The 14,401-nt window shown below is 34.5% G+C and overlaps 2 protein-coding genes across 2 annotated transcripts; one reads left to right on the top strand and one right to left on the bottom strand.

Moving 5' to 3' along the window:
* Window positions 1-4,475: 4,475 nt before the first annotated feature.
* On the top strand, window positions 4,476-7,526 carry cbx8a (chromobox homolog 8a (Pc class homolog, Drosophila)). Its single transcript, XM_056453287.1, has 5 exons — window positions 4,476-4,609; window positions 4,753-4,796; window positions 5,194-5,259; window positions 5,370-5,436; window positions 5,572-7,526. Exons 1-5 carry the CDS (start codon window positions 4,541-4,543, stop codon window positions 6,349-6,351), a joined length of 1,026 nt encoding a protein of 341 aa, XP_056309262.1. The 5' UTR covers window positions 4,476-4,540; the 3' UTR covers window positions 6,352-7,526.
* Window positions 7,527-9,437: 1,911 nt separating this feature from the next.
* Window positions 9,438-13,016, bottom strand: aqp8b (aquaporin 8b). The gene is made up of 5 exons (XM_056450535.1): window positions 12,705-13,016; window positions 11,227-11,353; window positions 10,930-11,144; window positions 10,723-10,857; window positions 9,438-9,480 (listed from the first exon to the last, which is right to left on the bottom strand). Exons 1-5 carry the CDS (start codon window positions 12,947-12,949, stop codon window positions 9,438-9,440), a joined length of 765 nt encoding a protein of 254 aa, XP_056306510.1. The 5' UTR covers window positions 12,950-13,016.
* Between the last annotated feature and the right edge of the window lie 1,385 nt (window positions 13,017-14,401).

The raw sequence follows: 14,401 nt of genomic DNA, 5'->3' as shown, positions 1-14,401 counted from the left end.
ATATATATATATATATATATATATATATATATATATATATATATATATATATATATATATATATAGCGTTTATGCGACAACATTTTCAACATAAAACAAAACTATTTTTTATATGCAAAACTCTTTTTTTAAGAATGCAAAGGAAATAAACCCTCAGTTTCAGCTGTTGTCATGTAAATGTCCCATTAGATGTCATGTTTTGCATATTGCTGCTGTTGAAATTGTATTAAAAACCCTGTAATATAGTTTCTAAAGCTTCGGATTGGTTCCAAATTTAATGCTACCTAAAAAATGCACCCTATTGGAGAAAGCACACTGGTGGAATTGAAGAATTCATTGAGGACTGACGCACGCACTTACACCTTTCTTCATCTTGGACCACGTTTCGAATTTTTTATCCAATTGAAGAATTGTTAAGATGTACATATATGAGATCTATAACTTTTGAGTTGCGTGGTTGGAAAGGTGTCTTCATAATGTATATGAATGTACCTTTTAAAAAGTATTTTTGCATATTAGAGTAACAGATTTGGTTTTTGCGGAAATATTTTACTTGATTGGATTTCCAGATGCTGTTGGCCTGTGAGATCTGCCTGTGCAATGCTAGATAAACAACTGGATTGTTTGATGTCCCCTATCTGTAAGAAGTTAAGGTTGCACTTTATCATCTCCTGGATCTCTTTTGTTGATTAATTCAGGTTCTTTTTATAGAAATAAATCATAAAAGCTGTTTTTCTCATCAGAACATGCTAACTGTTATATGCGACCACAATGTAAATGTGAGATCAATGCTTACATTGGACAGCTATCAATTTTTGTATGTAACTGGAATCAGTTTACAGTCAATCTGATGTACTGCAGAATATGTACAGGATGTAATGTACAAATAATGCCATGAAGATTATGGCCGTTTATATGCATAATGTCATGTTTTATGCATACTTTGAATTGCCGGTTTGAAGATGCTTCTCAATATTACTCTGTTCAATAATAATAAAACAAATAACCTGTTTTACAATCAATCTGTGTCGCTTTCTTGCTTTTATTTGCATGAAGATACTTGAATATAAGTAATGTTGTAAACTAAATGTTTGCTTGGAGATTTTAATCCTTACTTTCCTCCTCTTAGCTATAACACAGCAAGCATTTTTTGCTTTTAAAAGATGGCTAATAGACGTCTAAACATGGTCGCCTTGGCTAAAGCAATGCTAGATTTGGGCTGTCAGTGAAAATCTAATTGACGTCTAAGAATTGGCCCAAACTAAATCGACTGAAAAGAATGACTACACATATAAAGTCTCTGTTTGATGACTAGTCTAGTTTTGGCCTATTCTTGGACGTCCATTAGATTTTCACTGACAAGTTTAGCCTTGTTTTAGCCAAGCTGTTTACGTTTAGAGGTCTATTAGACGTCTATTAAACAAAATTGTTTGCTGGGAGCGTCGTTATAATGCGTCGAGAATTCTGACTTGTTTTAGCTGTACATAAGACTTATGCACCTTTGAATCGCAAACTGGTATGTATTATAGTCATATTTTAAACTATTGAAAAAAACTCGCTGATTTATACCGCAAATAGTTTTGCCGTTAATTAACATTTTAGTTAGTTGGACCTAACTGACACCAATGAATCGGAAATCTCGCACATTCACTGAAAATAACTCTTTTCGGTTTGCAGAAGTAAATGGACGAATCAGTAGATAATTTTTTGTCCGTTTAGTTTTATTTAGTTAAGTTAGTAAGATTTCAGGAGTTTTTAGTTGTGAAATTTAACAATGCTGCCTCCTATGTGCAGTACCGCATTTATAAAGCACGTCCATGTTTGTTTCTTATTGATCAAAAAACAGCGACGAATCTTCATGCAGCCCTGATAGCCTGCAGTGAAAAATATCCACATAGAAAATGTTTATACTCTACAGACAGCAATTAATGTTTGCCTTTTTAGGTCATCCTTGTGGGTGAGTCAGCTGAATTCAGAAGATAAAGGAATAGCTGTAGTTCACCAAAACCAAAAATTATACCATCATTTATAGGCCTATACTCTATATACTCTTTATAGACCCCTCCACTTGTTTCAAACCTGCTTGAGTTTGTCTTTCTGTTAAAAAGTATTTTGCTAAAAAGCTGTAACACTTGCATAGACTGTTTTTTTCCCTATGGATGTCAATGCAATATTGATAGTCAGCTTTATCTTCAAGTATCTTCTTTTGTGTTCAACAGAATAAATAAATGGAGCCGCTTGAGGGAGAAAGGTCTAAATAGTGAGCTAATTTTCAGTTTTGGGTGAATATCCCTTTAAATGACTTCACTTTCTTAAACTATTTGCTGGAATACATCGTGATTCCCGCTAATTCGTCTGATGATAATAATGTCCTTGTGAGATGTCATCATCGTGACTTGCTTTAATATTCTGTTCCAACAAGATGTCGGCTATAAGTTCTGCTTTACAAATGGCACGGTTTTACGTTATATTATATTATATTATATTATATTATATTATATTATATTATATTATATTATATTATATTACAGCCCTATTGTATTACATTACATTATAGTAGATTATATTTTACATTATATATTATTACATTATACTATATTATATTTTTGTCTAAATAAAGTCTACTCGATTCATTTTAATTATTTTAGAAACATTTAAATATTTATATTAGCCTCCTTAATATATTTCAAAGAACCTCGTTTAAATATATATATTTTTGAAATGCCGAATACTATTTTAGTCGCAATTCTAAACATTAATACTAATAATTTGTACTAATATATTACTATTGTACTAATATATAAAATGTATAGATTTTAAAGATAAGTAGTGGCTATTTCTGATATTTCAAATTCACCGCAAGCAATTGCAGAATTAATTAATGTTTATTTGGTGTGGTTAATTGCATGTGATAAGAGCTAGGTAAAATTGTAATAATGACAACATGGACAAAAAAAGATGTATTGATTTTGCCTAATTTATTAATTAACTAATTAAAAATAATTTATTAAAATAACTTCGATAATTTAGCCTGTAGTGGAGATTTCTTGCCGCTCTTGGATTTCATAATGTAATATTTTTTTCACCCGACACATATTTAAGCTTCCATTTATTTATAAAACAAACATTTGTGGTTGCTTATTTATTTTCGCAGTGATAGTAGCCTAATTACATTTAATATATGATAATAATAATAATAATAATAATAATAATAATAATAGTAATAATAATAATAATAGCCTAATAATAATGTTTTTTCCCCGATAGAATTTAATTAATCCAATCGAAACAAATAATAAGCCTAAACGAAAACGGATGGAATTAAGTTTAGGTTATTATCAGCTGCATCGAATGAATCGTGAACAAAATCATACTGAAGTCATAGTAGGCTATTAAAAGATTAAATTATATTTATCAAATTCTAGATCATTTATTAAAATAGTATTGAGGAAAGCAAAAAAAAATATTTGTGAGTAAAATATATGTAGCAAATATTTTTTTGATTTAATATCAATAATTTATCGCCCTACAATTTAAAAAACACGGCATATAGCTTAAATTAAAACGGAAAACGGCTCACGAAAATTGTTTGTTCGAAACAGTCAAGTTTATCGTTTTATAGTAGCTATTTAAAGGCTATAATTTATAGAAAGAAAGAAAGAAAGAAAGAAAGAAAGAAAGAAAGAAAGAAAGAAAGAAAGAAAGAAAGAAAGAAAGAAAGAACATGATTGCGTGTCATTATTTAAATTGGGTTGAAGGCAAGCACAATCTTTAAAATCTCAAAATCCTTTAAGAAGTTGTTTATGTTCTTTACAATATTACTCATTAGCCTAACTAACCCGAATAGCCGGACAAATGACCAAGCATTAGAGGCGGTCAGTTAAAATATCGATAGCCTTATTGGGTTTATAAGTGGATTTATAGGCTATGTATTCTTATGTATTTATACATATTGTATTATATTTTTATTTGTAGCCTATGCCTTGTAAATATTCATTTAAGGGATTGCTAGACATGGCGGGGAAAATGGAGGCGCAGAATCCGAGATGGCGCATTTCATTCATGTGGGCGTTTAACCAGAACAAAGCGTAAATTTCAGATCTATATTTGAATTAAAAAACATAAACAAAACAAAATTCATAATAACATCTACTCGCAAGACCTGTTATATGTGTTATTGGCAGGATAAAACGGAATGAACACGCCGCATCTGGATCTTTCGCGTTACGCTGCGGTACACATGCGACATTTGAGGGACTTATGAAACGTCTTGAATGCGGTCTCTCCACATTAGTATACTAAATAAACACGGCATATTTGCCTTCAAAACATTCAGAAATGTCATTTTGCGAGCTCGTCTCGTCCTCTAGTCTCCGCCTCCGAGAGCGAGAGCGCCAGTCACACAGTACCGCCGTCCCGCAGTGCCATGGTAACAGTTTAGTACGTGATGACGTCTCTTCGGATCGAGTATTATGGGCTATCGAGGATTATTCAGGCAGAGGCTGAGACGGGAAAAAATAGCTGCGCGGTTGAAGTAAACATGGAGCTCTCTGCCGTCGGGGAGCGGGTCTTCGCCGCTGAATCCATCATTAAACGGCGCATAAGGAGAGTAAGTGCTCGTCGAGGCTTCGGCTCTGCAGTAGAGGCGCCTGGATGTTTGTTTATGTCCGCCGAAATGACATTTTCTACGCGATATGTTAGCTTAGCAGCGTTAGCTTGCTAATTTGAGTCTCTCTGTGCTTTCGCTTTCAGGGGCGGATGGAGTATCTGGTCAAATGGAAAGGCTGGTCTCAAAAGTGAGTGGTAATGTCACGATAGCGGCGGTTGTTGTAACGGAAGGAGCGGGTTCAGACTGCCCGGCTCACTCAGTGTTAGCACGGCTGGAACACGGACTGTGTAACGGGGCTCTCGTGAATGTTAGCTGGCAAGGCCAGTGATTGGAGACAGTCAAGATACCGCGTTTAAAAATTATGAATTGGTATAATTTAGACTTATACGGGAGAAACATGGAGGAAAAATGTATATGCTTTTTATCAGTGTGTCAGTACATATGTTACATTTTTAAAAATGCAATTGATGCAAGTAAATTATTGGTAAAATAAAAACAAACACTAATTGATAGTAGAAACATATATGTAATTAGTTTTGAACGTTATGATTTGGGAATAATTTAACGTGCAATTATCGGTGCAGATACAGCACCTGGGAGCCAGAGGAGAATATTCTGGATGAGCGTCTTTTCGCTGCCTTTGAAGAAAGGTAAACATTACTTCGTTGTTTATGTAATTACAGTAGCCTACGTGGAGAAAACGATTTGTGTGCTCTAAAGTATAATTTCTGTGTATAATTATTATTTTTATATATTGCAGGGAGCGTGAGAGGGAGATGTATGGGCCAAAAAAGAGAGGACCTAAACCAGAAACGTTTCTAATGAAGGTGACTTTTTTTTATTTCTGAACATTGTTTTTTAATATTATTATTATTTTAAAATTATATCACACTTTAATGCGTTTAAATTATCATGGAATCTGTGGAGTACCTTGAGTTTTATAAACTATATATTCTTTGCAGGCAAAAGCTAAAGCAAAAAGCAAAACCTATGAGTTTGAACGAGAGATGTCCAGAGATATACGGGTGTCTTTTCCAGTAGCAGAACCAGTTGTGACGCCCAGAGCACGTGAGGGACTGCGAACAGTTGTGCCAACAATTTTTCCACCAAGCACCATTAACAGAGGCGAAAGTGTTCGTGTGCGTCCACCAGACTCTGAAAGAGACACCCTGACACATGGGACTTCAATTCAGTGCCCACTTGATTTTGCCAACTCACCAAAAAAGCGAGGACCAAAGCCAAAACTCCATCCACCTGGAGGTTCATCCTCTGAAGGCATTAAAAGAAAGGCAGAACCGTTAACTTTCCGCCCTTCCAAAACTGAGAGATCTGGAGAGACCTCTAACTGTGATGTCATGCATTTTTCCCAAAAGTACAAAGCAGAAACCAGCCATGTTGGGAAGCAAATAGGAAGCAGATCAAGTGATGTAAAATTTTCACATGGTGGAAGCTTCTTAAAAGCTGGGCTCGGTATTTTGGGACATCGACAGAAGGATGGCTCTGGTGGTGCCATAAACCAACAAGCTAAGATGAAGCATCCCCCTCAAAAAAATCTATTTCGATCCACTGATCAAACCAGAGAGCAGCTCTCTCTGAGCTTTGTAGATGATACAGACCAGTCCTGGTTGCCTTGTTTGAAGAATATGGAGAAAATTGTTGTTACTGATGTAACGAGTAACTCATTGACTGTAACCATAAAAGAGAGTTCAACGGACAAAGGGTTCTTTAAAGAAAACAGATGATGAGATCTTAGTTTATGTATGTATGATGATATATTGTAATCAAAGTAGAAAAAAAAACTTACATTTCTATATCATTTCTAGTCTATACATGTAAAGTCTTTCAATCATGTATATAATGCAAAATATATATATATAGTCCATGTTTACCCTACATTTCCATTCACGTTTTCTATGAAAATGAAGTTTATTTTTCTATTTCCCCAGATTTTTATGTAACTTTACCCCTTTTGGTTGCCTTCGTCAGCTTTATTATGAATGTAGGGCATAGAAGCTGTTAACATATACTAACGTTACAACGTAATGCACCTTTTTAAGGGACATATTGCTTGGTCCCTTTTTTATGAACTTACTTTTTTCTGGTTAGATTGTGTACATATTCGAAGGTCCAAACAGTAGTCTCTATTAAAGCACACCCTTTAAAAAGCATGAAGGGAAATAAGCTACATACATAAACTTGCTTTAGGCCTAAACATTTACGGCACAATTAGTTTCGCTTAAGAATCATTTTTTTTGTTTTTGTTTTTCTGTTAAATATATCAGATTTTACGATCTTTTCCCCTCTTTAAAAACTAAAAAGTTTGGTTGGTACGAATTTATTTTAAGTTGCTCAAGTAGCAACTCGTAGATTAAGGTGAAATCTTGGTAGTATAATTAAAATGACATTATGTTAACCCGTAATTAACGGTTCGGTATTTTTGTGGAAAAAAACAACGAAAAATGTTCAAATGTAATAGTTTTTTTTCATGCATTATTGATTTTAATCTAATTCTTCGTTCATTTACAAGGCGTTTTTTTCGTATATACAGTTTCTATCCAGTCTTATGTTAGCCTAATTGAATGAATAAACCATATGTCAATGTTTTCATACATACCGAGTGCCTGTAAACAAAGATTACACGTATAAATAATAAACCTATATATTATTAATAGCCTGTGCAACAGCATGTCGGCCTACTTGGATAAAAGTAAATAATTAAGATCTGATGTCTTTCAAAAATTAAGGGAAACAATCGGCGAATGTTCCAACAATTCGTGCTCAGATATTCACTCGGTTTCAGACTTATTTTTAATGATCTACCGTATAAACGTGTACCAAATCTATGAAATTAATTATTGTTTTTATTAATATTATTATAGCTGCAATATTTATTCGTATCCTAATGATTTTAAAATTATAAAAAAATAAGTCATCGCAATGCCACGTTGTCGGAAACAGAAACGACTGTAAGGCGATAAACGTAAGTTTTCATTTTTAATAATCTAGTGTAGGGGAAGAAATCATTTCTGAAATAAATCATGGCTGATGACTAAATAAGTACATAACTATCATTTTAATGAAACATACAAACACAAAACAGTTTTTCTAAACACGGTGGTCTCAAATTGAAATTGAAACCAGAATCAAAATAACATTTCTGTAGATTATTAATAAAAGCGCTTGTTGAAGAAGTTCAGTCCACAAGATGTCGCCATGAACTTGATAGCAAACCCGTGTTACTCTTTAAAAAACCCGTTAAAACCATCTACCGCTTATATACTGTGATTTTTTTTGCTTCAAAGGTAAAATGTAAATGTTAAAAACACATTTAGGCCTATATATAGCAGTCACAGATGTTCAATGTGTCAAATGTTCTTGTGTTTGTGTACTGTATGTTTTCATTGGTTTATTGATTTTGGACTGTCTTGTGTTTTATGATTCGGTTGTAAAAAAGTCAATGTAACACTGAAATAAATGTGAGAATAATTATAATGTTTTGAGTTTTAAAGGGTCATTAGTAATTGTCTTTGTTTTAAAGACAATCTGCGCTATCTGAATTTAATTATAAATTGTTTGCTCTTTAGGGTCCTTTGATTGTTTGCCGTTTTAAACATTTTAAGCGCATCACACGTTACCAAATTGTTATTAATAATAAAATGACTACTGTATTCTGCCAAATCAGAAGGGTTTAACCATAAGTTTAATTTTAGGTCCCACTTGAAATGTGGTTTGCGCTTTGCTAACATGTTTAATAATTAAATGCGCTATATAATGCATGTGTGCACGCGACCTCAAGAACTCAATAATGCGCGCGCGCTCGTTTTCTTACATTTTTATCAGTGGTTATCTATCTATCTATCTATCTATCTATCTATCTATCTATCTATCTATCTATCTATCTATCGCAAGAACTCAATAATGTGCGCGCGCTCGTTTTCTTCATTTAATCAGTGGTATTTAAATATGAATATCTATCTATCTATCTGTCTTTATAAAATTGTCTTTGAATGTGCGCAAGCTGGTTATGCATTTAATTTTGTGTAGGGCTTAAAGTGTTACCAATAGACCACCTTTTACATTTGGCTGATGACTAACCTCTGTAACAGAAATGACAGGTCATCACCCTTGACATGGGGCATTTAAAGGTCCCTAAAACCAGTTCATGTGTAACCTGTGTTAAATCCATAGATGTGAAGAGGCTAAAAACACATATCAGCACTTTGAAGTTAAGTTTTGTTGTGTAAAACATGATCCCATAGAAGGCATATATATTGAAACAACTAAAAATCTGGGTAAAATCTCTATCTTTCTGAACAGCAGGGACATTTTCATAATATTTTTTAATTGTGTATAAAAATAAGTGATTATCTTTTTTTAATTGTATTAAAAATTTGAGTAAAGAAAAGTACTGACTAAGTATACAAATATAAAATGACAATGGTTTATACTTTGGCCCTGTAGTTTTTTTATTATGTTTAATTCAATTCGTCTTTATGTCTATAGTGCTTTTCCAATGTAGATTAAGCAGCTTAACATAGAAGTTCCAGTAAATTGAAACTGTCAGTCCAGTTTTCAGAGTTGATCAAAATTATTCTAAATATGCCTCAGCATATAGTATATAATTGTTAAACTGAATGATTTAGTTGGTGCTTTCTATACAATATATTATTTATTTATTAGAAGCAAACAAAAAGCTAACTAAAACAGGAAACACTACAATATGTAATCACAAATCATTATACAGTTTACAGATAACATCAATTGTTGTACACCAAGAAGATACAGATAATTAAAAAAATAAATCAGTCAGGTGAGCACAGAAATGCTTTTACTTCATCAGTATACGGGTATCGTTGTCACCCAGGAAAAGCCTGGAAGGAAAGAAAGGTTGGTTTTTAGTGAAAGATTAAAAAAAAAAAAAAGCCTAAAAGAAACAGTTTAATACATCATCTGAATTAAAAATGGTGCAGAAACAATTTCCTCTCAGAAACTGCAAAGATTAAATAGACACATTGCATTGTATACTCATTTAATTTTCTTTTAAAATTCTCCAATAATCTTTGTGATAATTTCAACTTCACCATTTTTACTGAATGACATTGAATATTGTTTTTTCAAAGTTTTACCAGAACAAGTAATTCACTTTAAAATGTTTATTTGAATTCAATGTACTTAATAAGTAAGTTTGTTACTATGAACTTATGAGTAAATTCATTGTTATTATTTATCTTTAGATTATTAAAATGTCCTTCACACTTCTTTCAAAGGGCTATTTCACCAATTAATACAATTAATTTACTAATTATTAATTGGTTAAATTACAATTAATTTACAAATTTAACTCAGATGGTTTCAAAACTAATTTATTTTTTCTTCTGTTGATCACAAAAGAAGATATTTTAAAAATGTAAACCACTGACATCCATAGTAGGACAAAAATAGAATCGAAGTCAATGGCAAATGTTTCCAAAATTCTCCAAAATATCTTATTTTTTGTTTAAACATTTTGTTAGAGTGATATGTCTCTTTAAAGGGGTAGTTCACCAAAATATGAAAAAGTATGCACTCTTTACGCACCTTCAAGTGGTTCCAAACCTCTATGCATTTCTTTTATTAAATATAAAATATATTTTGAAAAAGGACGACAATGTAACCATTGACCTCCATAGTAGGAAAAACAAATAGCCAATGGTTACAGGTTTCCAGCTTTCTTCAAAATATCTTCTGTTGTGTTCAACAGAAGAAAGAAACTCCTAAAGGTTTGAAACATTTAAATGGTGAGTAAATGATGACAGAATTAACACTTTTGGGTGAACTATCCCTTTAAGACAGGGGTGTCCAAACTCAATCTTGGAGGGCCGGTGTCCTGCATATTTTACTTCCAACCCCAATTGAACACACCTTAACCAGCCAATCAAGCTCTTTCCAGAAACTTCCAAACAGCTGTGTTTAAGGAAGTTAAAGCTAAACTACAGGACCCCGGCCCTCCAAGACCAAGTTTGGACACCCCTGCTTTAAGAAGTGACTAAAACATTTGTAGAGGAACCAAAAATGGTTCCTCTATTGCTGTGAAACCCCCTTTTGGGAAGCTTTGTTTTCAGGAGTAGTCTGACCTGACTAATGCAGCAGCAATGAGTCCACCGGTGATGGGACCCACCCAGTAGATCCAGTGGTGAGTCCAGTAGTTGGTCAGCACCGCAGGACCCAGAGCCCTTGCAGGATTCAGACACGCACCAGACACCTCAGCCCTGAAACCACAGAAGATTTCAATCTCCAGATGCACACATGAAAAGAAGTTCTGACATCCTCAGTGAACTCACCCCGCCAGCACATTAACCATGACTGTGCAGCCCACCAGAAATGGAAACATATGGGTTTTGCTCCTGCCATTGACCGCCGACAGTAAGACCGCCAAGGTAGCCAGACACGTCATGGCAGCTTCTGCAAACAACGCCTTGATAATGTGATCATCAGCCTGGAGAACTGTAAATGCAGCACCTTGAGCTTGTGCATATTTCTCGCTAGATGTCATTCCCTGAAAGCAAGCAAGAAATTAATTAGATGTTTAGTTCAGTGTTGCATGAGAATATGGTTGAACTGCTCATGCACGCTCATACTTTGGCCATGACGGCACCGAGCAGACCTCCAGAGAGCTGAGAGATCAGGTACGGCAACACCATTTTCAGCTCCAGGCCACCACTGAGGAAGACGGCGAAGGTGAATGATGGATTGAAATGTGAACCACTGTATCAGGGGGGAGAAGTCATTGCATTATTGGTCAATAAGTAAAGGATTATTCTTATTCAATGAAACTACATGACAAAAAAGACCAGACCGACTAAAATATTTAGGGTTTTTGATACAGCAATGGCTTGGTAAATTATTATTTATATGCAACCTTAATTAGTATTTTTTCTGATTATTTTACTATAAACATAAAATAAAAAATTAGTTTAAGAGAAATTAAATAGAAATAAACAAATTAAATTGAAAAAAGTTGTTAACTCTTATTTTTAATTTAAAATCTGATTAAAAATAATAAAAAATAAATTTTTATACAAAATTTTTATTAGAATTTATACATTTTAAACAAATCATACTTCAATTTAAAAATTAATAATAGGCCTACATTTATATATAATATGTATGTAAAATACAACTCTAAAATATGGTTGTTACCCAATGTTGGGTCAAACATGGACAAACCTAAACGTATAACTTAAATTTAACTGAAAAAAAAAAATTAAACCAAAGTTGGGTTTGTCAATTCTTACCCAAAGTCGGGGTTACAACAATCATTTTATGTCGGATTTAAGCGCACTATAGGCTGCAACAAAAAAGTAAAAAAAAAAAAAAAAAAAACTTTCTTGACCCAAAGAAATAAAAAATAAAATTGCGTTTTAATTTTGTGCAGCATAGGCTACAGGCAAAATGTCGGGAAACTTCACATTTGAGCCAAGTTTCCCGACACAGCTGCTCTTCTTTGGTTTGAAAGAATTTAATAGGGTAGCCTACAAAACAGAAGACAGAATTAGATAATTAAATTAGCTTATTTGACCTCACCACCAAACACAGATTTATTTAAGTCTTAAACTAATGCAGGGTTTTTGGTTTGCGCGTAAAACTGGACAACAGATGATTTAAATAAACAAATTTTTGTGAGTCGGCGTCACGGTGGCGCATTGGTAGCACGATCGAATCACAGCAAGAAGGTCGCCGGTTCGAGCCAGTTTGCATGTTCTCCCCGTGTTCGCGTGGGTTTCCTCCGGGAGCTCCGGTTTACCCCACAGTCTAAAGACATGTGGTACAGGATTGAATTAGCTAAATTGGCCGTATTTATGTCTGTGAATGCAAGAGTGAATTTGTGTTTCCCAGTACTGGGTTGCTGCTGGAAGGGCATCCTCTGCGTAAAACATGTGCTGGATGAGTTGGCGGTTCATTCTGCTGTGGCGACCCTTGATTAATAAAGTGACCAGGCCGAAAATGAATGAATGAATTTTTGTAAATGTGATGTAAATGTGTTATCATAAATTATACCATGCAAAATCAACCACAGGCTACTCTGTCCATGAGCACAATGCAAATTTGCTCTCACCTGATCTCTACCATACAGCCGATGACCACTGCCAACGCGAGCCCGTGCACGAGCGCGGCCTGCAGAGTGTGCCCCTCCTGCGCGCTCTCGATCACACACAAACAGCCCATCAACACAAAGAAAGCGGTGCCCACCAGCTCCGCCATACAGGGCTGGACGAGCTGCTCAAAAAGCCCAGGCTCCTCCATCTCTGTCTCCTGCACCATTTTATCCATCGCCGCTTTCTCCATTTTGTCGTCTGCCATCGTGTGCTTCTGTGCGCTCTGCAATGTGTGTGTTTGCTCTAATATTTCGGAGGTCTTTGCTCGTCATCAGAAACAGATCGCCAGCTTTTAATCACTCGGTGACCTTTAAGGGCAATTGATGATTGAATAGACTAATGATACATGTAAAATGTTGACTAATAAATGCTGAAGGAGATTAACATTTAACCTGATTCTACACTGATAAACTCTTTTTAAAAAGAGATGGGTAACCCACATTAGATAAACAAACCCAAAAGGTGGGTTACATTTAACCTGATTCCACAATGATAAACTCTTTAAAAAGAGAGATGTGTAACGCACATTGGATAAACCCAAAGGTAGGGTTAAATTAGATTTTATAAATGAATAATAATAATAAATAATATAATAATAAAAAATAGAAATTAGCTGTTGGTTTTGTCCATATTTTACTCACACTTGGGTTGAAATAACCTAAGTGGACTCCCTTGGATACAATGTGCATAACAGACTAGCACTTGACACATTTCAACAACAAAAAGCTTTTCCCTCGTCCACTGTCTGCTATTTCTCTACAAACACTGAGCACCAACTAGAGCCGGGGTATAAAGAAACTGGAAAATAATGGCCTGAACCATTACTGCCACATTCTGGACTAATTATTTAAAACAATGTGCACGAGGGAGGTGACACGGTGACTCAGTGGTCAACACCTCACAGCAAGAAGGTCGCTGGTTCGACTCCCGGCTGGGCCAGTTGGCAATTCTGTGTGGAGTTTGTCTCCCCATGTTAGCGTGGTTTATCTCCGAGTTTCCAAATAATTTAATAAACTAAATTGTAGTGGATGTGTGAATAAGTGTGTATGTTTCCTAGTTCCAGGTTGCAGCTGGAAAGGCGTCTGTTGCATAAAGCATGTGCTGCATAAGTAGTAGTTCATTCCGCTGTGGCGACCCCTGATTAATAAAGAGATAAGGCGAAAAGAAAATGAATGAATGAATAAATTTGCTAGAGGAAAACGATGCTGTACATGTTCTGATGATATATTCACATCACTGTGCACATATAGCATACTTATACCAATTAAGTATATAAAAAACTATAAACACCGAATATTTTCACAAAACTAATGTGTTACGGTTTAACGACATGTTCGTTTTATAAGGCAAAACAAACTAGATGTTAACAGCATTGCCAAAACATTAACTGCACTCTAAAAATGTTGGATTTTAATAGTAATTCGTTGGGTCAAATTGTAAACCCAACAGATGGCTTGGAAAAGGAAATTAGCAGACGCAAGCTCAGACGTTTTCAGTTTTCCCTCACAGTTAAATCTAACAAGTGTTGTATTTATTGATGCTCAACAAACAGGCCTATGTTACAATTTTTAAAAAGTAGTCGAGGGCTTCATGACCCTTTAAATTAAATTTTTTAAAAATCACCCAACGTTGGGTTAATCCAACTCAGCATTATAAA

Source organism: Danio aesculapii, chromosome 3 (assembly GCF_903798145.1).
Source record: "Danio aesculapii chromosome 3, fDanAes4.1, whole genome shotgun sequence".
NCBI lineage: Eukaryota > Metazoa > Chordata > Actinopteri > Cypriniformes > Danionidae > Danio > Danio aesculapii.
The sequence above is the reverse complement of the archived record's forward strand: the minus strand, read 5'-3'. Positions and strand labels throughout refer to the sequence as shown.

Excerpts from the sequence above, each read along its gene's own strand:
- cbx8a (XM_056453287.1), top strand. The coding sequence starts at position 4,541 with ATGGAGCTCTCTGCCGTCGGGGAGCGGGTCTTCGCCGCTGAATCCATC. Across the intron at positions 4,797-5,193 it reads TGGAAAGGCTGGTCTCAAAA|ATACAGCACCTGGGAGCCAG; the intron begins GTGAGTGGTAAT and ends TTATCGGTGCAG. Across the intron at positions 5,260-5,369 it reads TTCGCTGCCTTTGAAGAAAG|GGAGCGTGAGAGGGAGATGT; the intron begins GTAAACATTACT and ends TATATATTGCAG.
- aqp8b (XM_056450535.1), bottom strand. The coding sequence starts at position 12,949 with ATGGCAGACGACAAAATGGAGAAAGCGGCGATGGATAAAATGGTGCAG. Across the intron at positions 11,145-11,226 it reads TCGGTGCCGTCATGGCCAAA|GGAATGACATCTAGCGAGAA; the intron begins GTATGAGCGTGC and ends GCTTGCTTTCAG. Across the intron at positions 10,858-10,929 it reads ATGGTTAATGTGCTGGCGGG|GGCTGAGGTGTCTGGTGCGT; the intron begins GTGAGTTCACTG and ends CTGTGGTTTCAG.